The sequence below is a fragment of the Chanodichthys erythropterus genome, chromosome 10, assembly GCF_024489055.1.
Source record: "Chanodichthys erythropterus isolate Z2021 chromosome 10, ASM2448905v1, whole genome shotgun sequence".
Taxonomy (NCBI): Eukaryota; Metazoa; Chordata; class Actinopteri; order Cypriniformes; family Xenocyprididae; genus Chanodichthys; species Chanodichthys erythropterus.
This window is the reverse complement of record NC_090230.1, coordinates 39,278,978-39,290,598: the sequence shown is the minus strand read 5'-3', so window position 1 is coordinate 39,290,598 and position 11,621 is coordinate 39,278,978. Positions and strand designations below refer to the sequence as shown.

General features: G+C 35.8%; 2 protein-coding genes across 3 annotated transcripts; one reads left to right on the top strand and one right to left on the bottom strand.

The window, feature by feature from the left end:
• Positions 1-5,181: 5,181 nt before the first annotated feature.
• Positions 5,182-9,739, top strand: alox5ap (arachidonate 5-lipoxygenase-activating protein). The gene is made up of 5 exons (XM_067397688.1): positions 5,182-5,416; positions 5,621-5,708; positions 6,636-6,706; positions 8,063-8,144; positions 8,543-9,739. Exons 1-5 carry the CDS (start codon positions 5,347-5,349, stop codon positions 8,703-8,705), a joined length of 474 nt encoding a protein of 157 aa, XP_067253789.1. The 5' UTR covers positions 5,182-5,346; the 3' UTR covers positions 8,706-9,739.
• On the bottom strand, positions 9,723-11,387 carry LOC137028642 (mesenteric estrogen-dependent adipogenesis protein-like). 2 transcript variants are annotated; one of them, XM_067397686.1, is made up of 5 exons: positions 10,842-11,387; positions 10,622-10,752; positions 10,214-10,329; positions 9,938-10,108; positions 9,723-9,860 (listed from the first exon to the last, which is right to left on the bottom strand). In XM_067397686.1, exons 1-5 carry the CDS (start codon positions 11,093-11,095, stop codon positions 9,840-9,842), a joined length of 693 nt encoding a protein of 230 aa, XP_067253787.1. In that variant the 5' UTR covers positions 11,096-11,387; the 3' UTR covers positions 9,723-9,839. The 2 variants fall into 2 exon arrangements, with proteins under 2 accessions (XP_067253787.1, XP_067253786.1); XM_067397685.1 differs by lacking the exon at positions 9,723-9,860 and having other exon boundaries at positions 9,873-10,108.
• Positions 11,388-11,621: the final 234 nt, after the last annotated feature.

Below are 11,621 nucleotides of genomic sequence, written 5' to 3'. Positions count from 1 at the left end.
TCTCAATATCTCAGCAGAGAATACTAACCGGGGTGCGTTTCCCAAAGGCATCGTTAGCTAACTATGGTCGCAAGTTCCACTGAACTCCATTGGTAATGACAGAACTTTAAACATTAGTTTAAACCAATGGTCAAACCACATTGGTGGTGGTGGAGGAGATTCCCCCTTCCATATGTAAAGTGCTTTGAGAACCTAGAAAAGCACAATATAAATGTAATGAATTATTAATTATTATTATTATAACTTGCGACCCCCAATTTGACTTTATTTCTGTCATACGTCTTCAGAAATAACAGATTTAGATGTTGATGTTTTATTGTAAATGTTTGGCTACCATTTTGGTGAACCGTGTTTACTTGAGTTGGGCTACTGTCTTGATTTTTTAGAATTAGTTATTTTGGCTGTTGCAATATGTTTTTAAGACATGTTTGCTATAGCAAAAACAATAGAAAAAAATATGATTGTGATGTGAATTACTAATTGATGATTTTATTCTAATGTAGTAACCTGATTCACTAATCTCAAGGTGTTTAGCCAATAATTTAGACTTATATGTCATTAATGCATCTTAACTTTACTACATCTGTGATATCACATTCAATTATAAATAATTTTCAAACTTACTGTTCACAAAGATTTGAAACAAGCTGTCAGTTAAACACACACAGACATCAAGAATCAGCATATGAATCTCAACAATGGTGATAAAAATATTCATGCTGCAATGCATGCTTGGAGTCACGGGTGAGTTTTGTGCTGTGCTGGTACCCAGCATGCATTGCGACATGAAACATTTAATGTCACCATCATTGAGATTCATAAGCTGATTCTTGATGTCTTTGTCTGAACATTATAGTACTTCAAAATATTTTGTGCACAACATGTTTTTAGAGTCCTTCAAAACAACTGATTACCACAATGTTGCTGGGTCTCATGCTATAAAGCCGCATGTCTATCAGAAATATAAACTAAACATATCAAACAAACTAGATTCTGGATGATATTAGTGACTTTAGCCAATCAATACTGTCAACACAACCAACATCACCTAACTGCATTTTTGACAAATGTGCTTTGAAACCAAACAATCAGCCAAAAACAAAGTGAGATTGAAAGGATAAGTCATATACCTCTCAGATTTCATCAAATATATATTAATTTGTGTTCTGAAGATGAAAAGACGGGTATGAAAAGACATGAGAGCGAGCAATTAATCTCTTAGAAGACTCTTTTTTTGGGTGTACTAACCCTTTAACATCAAGTGGTAAAATTAACTGATCTCATCCAGAATACAGTTTATATTCCTGATAGATATGTGGTTTTACAGCATGAGATCCAACAATATTGTGATTATCAGTTGTTTTTATGGCACAAAAAGTTTTGAGCTGTTCTAACATTCAGACAGAGACATCAAGAATCAGCATATGAATCTCAATGATGGTGACATTAAATGTTTCATGTCACAATGCATGCTGGGTACTAGCACAGGACAAAACTCACCCATGACTCCCAGCAACTAATGCATTGCAGCATTAATAATTTTATCACCATTGTTGAGATTCATATGCTGATTCTTGATGTCTTTGTCTGTTTGGCTGAAAGCTTATTTCAACAGTGGGTTTGAAATTTTTTTTGTAACTGACTATGGCATTATCATAATTGTGGCAATGTTAAAGTACCTTAATGTTACATAACACTCAATAATGGATTAGATAATGGATGAGATCAGACTACTACAGGATGATTAAATCATCATCAATAAATAACCTACATAACAATAGCAAATGTGTTTTATAAACAAGCCAAAAGAACTAATGCTAAGAAATTAAGGGTCAGTAGCCCAACTCAAGAAAACATGGTTCATCATAATGGTAACCAAACATTTTCAATAAAACATCAGCATCTAAATCTTAGATACTATTTCTGTAGATGTATGACAGAAAGTCAAACCGGGGGTCGCAAGTTCTGTTGTTAACAATGGAGTTCAATGGAACTTGCGACCATAGTTAACTAACGATGCTTTTGGGAAACACACCCCTGGTTAGTAATAACAAGAGGTGGGTAGTCCAGGGGTCAGAGAGTAAAAGTCCTGCCATATTTTTATATCACCCACTGAAGCATTAATGAGATAAATAAGTGATTAATTGAGTGATGATTGACCATTATTGAAGACACCTGATGATAACAAGCAGAATAACCAAAGGAGAAAATCACTATTTTTAAGTTACCATCATCGAGGTCAGGGTTTGTTTTAGTTGAGCTCTTGACCCTTGACTTTTTTCATGTTAGATTTTGTTTGGGCTGTTTTTAACTGTGTTAAAACCAACCAAACAAGCAAAGTTTAAAGGTAACAAGGTGGTGTTGGTTATGTTTTCACATAACCATTATTTGATCTGATTTACTGAACTCATTTAGAACCCAATCTCTGAGTTAGATTTACATTATTGATTAGCATCTGAATGTCAGCAACGTATTCTGATAAACAGATCAACTCTGAACATTAGAAAACAAGCTACTAAAAAGTCACAGAAAAACAGCAACATTTAAATAGTGAGAATAAAGAAAATTACAAAGACAATTCAGATCATAATTTATTCATGCAGCAATGTATGATGGGAGGCATGGATGAATTTTGATTGGTGGCACCCAGAATGCATTGCAACATGCTTTATTATTCTCACCATTGTTGAGATTCACAGATTGATTCTTGATGTCTGTGTGTTTAAATGAAGTTTCTTTTTCTTTAAATCAGAACTTTAAAAAATATAATTTTTTATTGCTGAAGTTGATCTTCTGCTGTAGAATCACAGTGCTACTGTAATCAATATAAATCGAACTCAGAGATTGGGCTCTAAATGAGTTCAGATCAAATAATGATTACATGAATACATAACCAACATCACATGATCATCTTTTAATTTTGCTTGTTTGGTTGGTTTTAATACAATTAAAACAGCCCAAACAAACTCTAATATTAAAAGGTCAAGGGTCAAGAGCTCAACCAAAACAAACCCTGACCTCGATGATGGTAACTTAAAAATAGTGATTTTCTCCTTTGGTGATTCTGCTTGTTATCATCAGGTGTCTTCAATAATGGTCAATCATCACTCAATTAATCACTTATTTATCTCATTAATGCTTCAGTGGGTGGAATAAAAATATGGCAGGACTTTTACTCTCTGACCCCTGGACTTCCCACCTCTGGTAATAAGTGAAGCTGGTAATGCTTTTTTTGGAGTTGTTTAATCCTCTGCTTAGATCGTAAGAGATTGAATGTATTCTTTTATAGTCAGTTGTAGTTCTTGTTTTTTCTCTTTCCTTCAGCGATTCTGCTTAGTAACTGCTGGTGTTGTTCACTAATGCTTAATTACTTAATTAATCACTTAATTATCTCATTAATGGCAATATTGATTCAGTGTTACTTTTACTTTTTTTTGCTGGGTTTTGCTGTGGGGTTAAAAGGCTTAAAGGTGTAAAATAAAAAGACATCAGTGAAATGTATTTGGCAAACCTGCTGCCAGTAGTTTACTGTAAAATTAGTGTGAAGTCAGATTGCACTTAATAGAAAATCTCAATGACTGATCAGAAGAGTAAATGTGTGGGGTTTTTTTGTTTGTTTTTTACACACCCCCACATGATGATATAGCGGTGACCTGTTTGTGTTTAAAGGATTCACCCAAAAATGAAATTTCTGTCATTAATTACTCACCCTCATGTCGTTCCACACCCATAAGACCTTTGTTCATATTGAGAACACAAATTGCGATATTTTTGATAAAATCCAATTGCATGGTAAGGCCTGCATCGCCAGCAATAACACTTCCTTTTTCAATGCCCAGAAAGCCACTAAGAACATATTTAGAACAGTTCATGTGACTGCAGTGGTAATGTTTTAAAGCGACGAGATTAGTTTTTGTGTACCAAAAATAACAAAATAGTGATTTTATTCCACAATATCTAGTGATGGGTGATCTCAAAACACTGCTTCATGAAGCTTCGAAGCTTTACAAGTGATTTGTTTCAGATCAGTAGTTCAGAGCGCCAAAATCACGATTCCAGTAAATGAGGCTTAGTTACTTCATAAGTGTTTTGACACTTCAATTGTTCCTGTGACTCTGGCAGTTTGATACACGCTCCAAACCATTGATTTGAAACAAATGATTTGTTAAGATTTGAAGCTTCATGAAGCAGTGTTTTGAAATCGCCCATCATTAGATATTTTGGAATAAAGCTGCTGTTTTTTATTTTTGGCGCACAAAAAAGTATTCTCATCATTTTATAATATTAGGTTGAACCACTGTATTCACATGAACTGTTTTAAATATGTTTTTAGTAACTTTATGGGCATTGAAAAGGGATTGTTATTGTTGGCAATGCAAGACTCACTGAGCTATCAGATTTTATCAAAAAAACATTAATTTGTGTTCCAAAGATGAACGATGGACTCACGGGTGTGGAACGACATGAGGGTGAGTAATTAATGACATAATTATCATTTTTGGGTGAACTAAGCCTTTAATGTTCTGTTTTGGCAGAATTTAAAGGGTTTCTGTTGTCTGTTTTGTGTGGTGACCGTTGTGCTGGAGAGTAGAGCCTGTGCTCTACCAAGAAACACTGATGTTATGCTGTATGTTGCTTTCTTTAAAAGCAATAGCTGTGTAGTTGCTGATGTAGTGTTTGATGTTTACTAGTTAATAAATTTTTTTTCTTTCATTTTGTTTACTTTAAGAGTCTTTCTTAGATAATTGAAGTGAAGTTCACAATTTTAATATGCTCACATTATTTGTACACTATTTTAGTTTATAAGCTTTAAATGTATTTTATGGTAGTCAGTTTCTGAATTAATTTGTTTTAATTTAGTTCAACTGAGCTGCCAGCATGTTACGGAACAACTTTTTACAGTAAAAAACTGTAAAACAACAGTACTTTGCAGGTGAAGCTGCTGCCAGTTAATTACTGAAAATTTGCACTGCAAAGTTTTACAATGAGACCAGCAAACCAGTTTAGTCCAGCAGAGGACAGTCTGTAACAGTGAGATCAACTGTCAGCTTCCACTTTAGATTTAGTGTGTGTTGGTTAAACTGCATTTTGTCCTTAAATAGCTGATAGCATAAGCTGTGAAACGGAAAATGCAGCTGTACCGGGAACTATTTCCACACTCAGATATTTTGTTTCAAAAGGTACTAAACGTGCCAACATGAAGCAGAAGAGAGTTGAATTTCTAGAGGCCCTCCCACCAGGAAGCGCATCAGTTTAGTGGTGATGTTATCGGTGATTCTAAAAATGATCAGAGAGCAGTCACACCAACAGCTCTGAGACAAGACCCACAGCTCATACTCGGAGAACATGTATTCTGATGTGATGGAAAACATTTTCTTGCTAGTCCTGGTCACTCTTCTCAGCGTTGTTCAGAATGGTAAGACATTTGATTTTGCTCTCGTTTTTTTGTTGTACAGTTTAATGATGTTTATGCTGAATGTGTATGCAAATCATCTTTGAACACCTTGTTTTGTGTTTTTACATCTCGCAGGAATTAGTCCATAATGTAGCCTACATAAACATGCAAATTCATTAAAATAACCATAATACTTCATCTCTAATATACGGACTTCTCCTCTAGTGTTCTTCGCCCTAAAGGTTGAAAAAGAGTGCACAGGTCTTAATTCTAAACAACATTCTACAGCTTTTGAGCGCTTGTCCTGTGCAAAGTGAGTACCACTGATTCAAGTTCCTCCACTCTGTTCATCCCTTTTAGAATTTTACTGAAATCATTTGAGATTAGCAATGAGTATAAGCACCAAAAAAGAGCGTTTTATAAATATATATATATATATATATATATATATATATATATATATATATACAGACGAAGAACCCATTCATGAAATAGTGTTGGTGTGGTTTCTTTTGCATAACAGCTCCACATTTTCCTGTTGCTGGTGAAACTAACTTCCTGCTTTATTTACATAATTCTAATGTTGCAAAAGGGTTGCACTGGTCTGTCTGTAACTGAGCCAATAGCCACTTTTAAATTTTTATTTATTTAAACACATTTCTTAACACATTTCTTTCTTTAAAGTAAATTGGGCTAAATTTTGGTAAATTATGAGTGTGGGCATAAGGGGGGGGAAATGCAGAAAAAAGTTTCTGGCCCTATTATTTATTAGACTATTTCTACATATTTTTCATTTTTACTTTTTAAAAGATCTACTTCCAGTAAGACCTGTATTTTTATTATGTGTGTGTGTGTTTTTTTTTTTTTTTTTTTTTTAAATAGCCTATATATTTTCAAATATGCACAATATACCAAACTGACAGCATTTAGTGTCAAATGCATACCTAGGCTGTTGGTTTCTGGTTTGGTAGTTTGTCTCAATAGATGCAATCATAAAAGTGTCATTAGCCACCACCAGAGAGGAAGTAACAACTCTTTCACAAGATTTCCAAAAGCTACAGGAAGTCGGAACTGATAGGACGTTTTTATCTGTATTTGGTCAAGTAGAATACCAGCGGCGTGAATGGGTTAACATTTTTCAGAGTTTCTGAAAATGTATAAAGTTTACATAAAGTTATGCTAATTATTATAAATTAACTGCATAATTATTGATGTACTTACTGTTTTCTCACCATTTAAGTCGAAACTGCATGGACACATACCCCACATTTCTGGCAGTACTGTGGTGCGCTGGTATCTGCCTCAGCCAAGGTACGTGATTTAATTCATACCAACACTTTCATCAAAAAAATAAAATAAAATAATAATAAAAAAATCACATTTCTTTACCATATTCTGACTAAATGAACACTTAATCACAAGATTATAGAATTAAATTGTTTTTTTTTAATCGATGGAGGAAGATACACCAAAGAAACTGACCCTTTTGTAATGTAGTAGAAATGGTTTGCATTTCTCTGCTAATAATTCATGTTACAACCCATATGCAAATATTTGTCAACATAATAATAAAAGATAATCACGTTGCTAAGCAACCGACGCCTACATAATACGCGTCAGCCTCAATAAAAATACCTATGAGTCAGAAAATTACCTCACTAACTGTACATTCATTTCTTGGGAACAAAAATATATTTAATACATTTAATATAAAAATGTTTTACTAAAGGTCCTATTAAAGGTGCTAAAGAGGATGTTTTGTTTTATACATTTTTGCAATATTACTTGAAACTGTCTTTACTAACTGATAAAAGACTATTTATTAGGTGCACTGAAAGGAATAATATTAATATACATCATCTGTGCACGAGGTAGGGCCTTAAAAACATTAGCCAATCGCGTAAACGACTGGCCCTCTGGCTTGTCAATCACTGCCGTGACATTCCTTGTGAGAGACGTGCGCGGATTGACCCTCTGGCTTGTTAGTCACTACCATGACGTTCCTTGTGAGAGACGAGCGCGGCTGCGCGCTCCAGTAACTTTCCACACTCCACAGGCGCTGCATGCGATGTTTTTGTCGGGAGACAGGAGTAACAACGGCAGATTATGAGTTACCTGCGGTGAGTCCGACATAATGAATCCACTAACACGACACAGCGAATGCCGGTGGTAAACACTCGTGCTCCAATACTCGTGCACGAGTTTTGGGAGGCGTTCCCTCGGCTGTTCTTACGTGTGCGCTCTTTCAAAAACTCAGTAACAGTCTTTGGTTTCTCAGTCGACGAAAAGATCCTCTTTATCACCTTTAAGTTATAAAAACGTTTTTATAGTTTTTATCAGTTTTTTAGTTATGTCAACATCATTTTGCAAACATTATGGGAACGTTTAATAATGTTCAGACAAGATTTAAAAGAAACAAACATGTGTAACATTTAAAAATAATAATAATAATAATGAACGTCCAACTACAAAATTTCAGGAGAAACAAATCCATGAATAATGTATAAATTTTGTGCTAATATTTTGAAAACATTATTAAACACCAGATAACTTTGAAAGAACCTTTCCAGAACGTTATCTGAACATTCCCTGTTAGCTGGGTAGTCCATAACTATAATAAGAACATTTTCAAAGACATTTTATAACAATAAACCATTTTTGTTACAGCTCCAGCTGCCTTCGCTGGCATTCTCTACCTTGTGGTCCGGCAGAAGTACTTTGTTGGCTACATGGGGCAGACTTGCCAGGGGTAAGATTTCAAAACTTAAAAATCCATAACTGTGAACAAATAAATCATTTTGGACATTTTTTTTCTTGTGCTGAAGTTGCATTAAAGTCACCTGAAACTTTGCCGACTTTTACAGTAAGCTAGCTCTTTCTTAAGGTACTAACCTCAAAACTACATGAAACAGACAAATGTGGGCTGTTCTGCATTCCAACATCATTAGATGTTCATCATTAGATAATCTCCACTAAATCCACTGAAGCATTGCAAATGGGCTGAACGTTGATAAGATCACTGTGTCAATACAGTTTTAACCCTGGATATTGCTTTATACAAACATGTCCATTCACCAAATTTTGTAACCCAACCATATTTTCACAAACCAGATTTGGTGACAGATATTCTTCTTCTATGTCTGACAGCATTCCTGGCTTCCTGTTCGGGAAAAGAATTCTCTTTTTCCTGTCACTCATGTGCATTGTGGGAATCATAAATCACCTGATGCTCAACTATGGCGGCAGTGACTACAAAGAATACATTCAGACCATCACTAAAGCAGCGTCAACCCTTCTGCTCTTGCCCTGAACTGTGCAAGACAGATTTAACTCTCCCTGAGCTGAAACATTAGAGTGCAAATACATGGGCGTAGATAAACTCTTTCAGTTGTCACTTAGTCAGAGGATGTGGCAAGGAAAAAGTAAAGCATTGAACACATTGATAGCCACAAAAGCATTTAATTGCAAAATTTTATATACATACACATACACATTTACAAATCAACACAAAATTTGACTAGTCCTATCCCAGTATAAGGTATTTGATGAAATGTTTTAAAGGGGTCATATAATGATTAGGTTTTTTCCCCTGAGGTCAACTTACAAGGTTAGTTTAGTTTTTCATGACCATTTTCACACCTCTCTCTCTCTCTCTCTCTCTGAATTGGTCAGGTTTTGTTACTGTGTCTTTGTAAGTATCTGCTCATGCACAGGATTGCAGCTTTCCTGTTGTGTGAAATATATTTCAGCAAAATCAACAGCCTCTTTGCAACGTCTGCATTACATAACAGGATTATAAAATAATCAATGCTGAAATGTGTCAAGATTAGAATTAAATTATCCTATGCACAAGTCTCTTACAATAATCTGGAGGTATACAGTGCTACACACAGCCAGAAACAGCACAAGAAATGTGTGAACTTGGAGGGTAATGCGACGTTTTACTCTGTGTGACATCAGAAAGTTGCAGAATTAACCAGATTGTTGACTAGTGAGGCCCAGATCCGGCCCACATCTGGTACATCTGGATTACACACAGACCAGATGTGGGCCGGATCTGGGCCGCCACTATGTTGCTGTCAGGGCAATTATCCTAAAAGGATGTTGCCTCATGATATGACCCATTTAAAGCAATGAATGTACTTACTGTTTGGGCACTTTTGCATAAAGCATTTTTAAAAAATACTGTAACTACCATGAGTTTTTATGAAATTGACCTTTCTGCTTCAACAGAATTAAAATTAAGATTAAATTCCAGTGATCTCCATTTCTTTATGATCTTATGTATTATTGCTAACATGAGCAAAATAAAGTTATTTACAATAAAACAGTCGCTTTAATGAGTTCTATAGCTGTCATGGTCTCCTTATCTGTGGGTTTCAATTCCACAGACTGAAGTTCTCAGTAGATATTTGCTTTCACAACAACATTTTGGGTGTTGACCTCATCTCCCATGATAAGAGATCTGCAAAATCAAATTTCCAGTCATACTCTCAACACTATACACCCATCAGAGAGGCCTGCTGAATTATTAAAACAAACCTTGAACTGTCGTTTGCTGAAGCCAAACCAGTAGGGAAAGTCAAAAAGGGCGTCAGAACGGTACTTGATGGTGAAATGCGTGTCTTTCCAAACGGGTTTCACCTTTTCTGCATCAACAATGATGTGAAAGTTCTCACCAACCCATCCCTGTAGTGCAGCACTAACATCAACCTTAAATAAAAAAAAGCATTCACTTTTCAGTATTTTTTTTTCACCTTGCCAAAAAAAAATAACACTAGTACATCAGAAACGAGCCTCCATCACAGAGGAACTCACATCAACTGTATAGCTCTCTCCAGCAACAGATGAAATAGTCAGGTCTAAACCTCTCTCCATCTCCCATTTGATCATTGGATGACTGCCATTGATCGCCACCACGTAATATCCGAGAGCTGCAGACAATAATAAGAAGGGTGAGGCATTTGACTTTACAAATACAATATGCTGCTGTGTCAGAGTTTAATGATGATTTCACTGACATTTATCTCTTGCATTTGTTGACTCACTTTAGTGATTGTTAATATCAATGTGACCATAAATATCACTGTTTCAAGTACATATTAAAATAGACACCCTTAATTATGTTTTCTGTGTGTTTTAAGGTAATGTCTGAGTTACAGAAGCAGATCAAATGCGTCCACTGTGTGAAATAATAGTAGTAGCCTATTAATAAATCATACGTACCTGGAACTTCTCTGTTTGTCTTTTCTTCGACCTTAGTATTGCTGCATGCAGACACCAGTATGTATATTGTCTTTGAGGTTAGCTGTCGTCTCAAATCTGTGCACTCTCCCAAAGTACGTACTGTGATTTCCCTAAAATGGCCATGAAGAGTTACAAAAAGCACGTTACATCTAAACATGTATATTCTCATATGACATATTATTTATTTAAATCCATTTACCTTCCTGGAGAATTACAGAAAATAACTTTTCCCTTGCTAGACTGGATTTCATCGATGAACACGCAGCTCTTCTCCTGATCCCATTTCACGAGTGTGCAGCCCGCGCGACGCTCGGCAGTGAATCCATGAGGAGGGCTGTTTACAAACGACCCTAGCTCGATAACGTCCATAACAAACTGCGAAATTATGTTTTTCTGCATGTTATTTCTTTTTTTAACTTCTTGAGGACAGACCCAAGGGAACGTCCAGCTCATGAATCGCCCTTCGCTTTGGTTGGTTTGGTGGGTGTGGAGCTGGTTTATGAATCCGTGTGCATCAAAGGCACTCGAGTCACTGACTCATATCATTATGACGGGAAGTTTCAAGTTTGAGATTTATCACATGTATTACTGTTATAGCTATAGCGGGGTTAAGTGCTCCATACCCAGGCGTCCTCTTTTTAAACAGCAAACAGTTTTAAATCATGGTAGATTTTAGTGATTTAGAACATCTTTCCCATTAGTGTCTTAGGTCAGTTTACCCTTCAGTGGTGCAACAGCGTTTCCCTGAGAGAAGACAAAAATGTTCCCTTCCCTTCGGAACATTGAAGTCATTCCCCTGCAGGGGGAAAAACCCAGTTCAAGCCAGTCTAAGATGCTTTGCGGACTGTGAAGGGTGAGTTTCCCGAAAGCATCGTTAGCCAACTATGGTCCTAAGCAGGGTGCGAGAGGGGTGTTTTGAATTTTTTTTATTTTTTGAAAAATTGTTAAAAACCACAGTGGAGCTATATACTATTTTTGG

Bases quoted from the DNA above. Each gene is read 5' to 3' on its own strand.
- alox5ap (XM_067397688.1), top strand. From the start codon at position 5,347: ATGTATTCTGATGTGATGGAAAACATTTTCTTGCTAGTCCTGGTCACT. The intron at 6,707-8,062 runs GTACGTGATTTA...TTTTTGTTACAG, and splicing joins TGGTATCTGCCTCAGCCAAG to CTCCAGCTGCCTTCGCTGGC. The intron at 8,145-8,542 runs GTAAGATTTCAA...TATGTCTGACAG, and splicing joins ATGGGGCAGACTTGCCAGGG to CATTCCTGGCTTCCTGTTCG.
- LOC137028642 (XM_067397685.1), bottom strand. From the start codon at position 11,095: ATGAGCTGGACGTTCCCTTGGGTCTGTCCTCAAGAAGTTAAAAAAAGA. The intron at 10,753-10,841 runs GTAAATGGATTT...TGGCCATTTTAG, and splicing joins TTCTGTAATTCTCCAGGAAG to GGAAATCACAGTACGTACTT. The intron at 10,330-10,621 runs GTACGTATGATT...TATTGTCTGCAG, and splicing joins GACAAACAGAGAAGTTCCAG to CTCTCGGATATTACGTGGTG.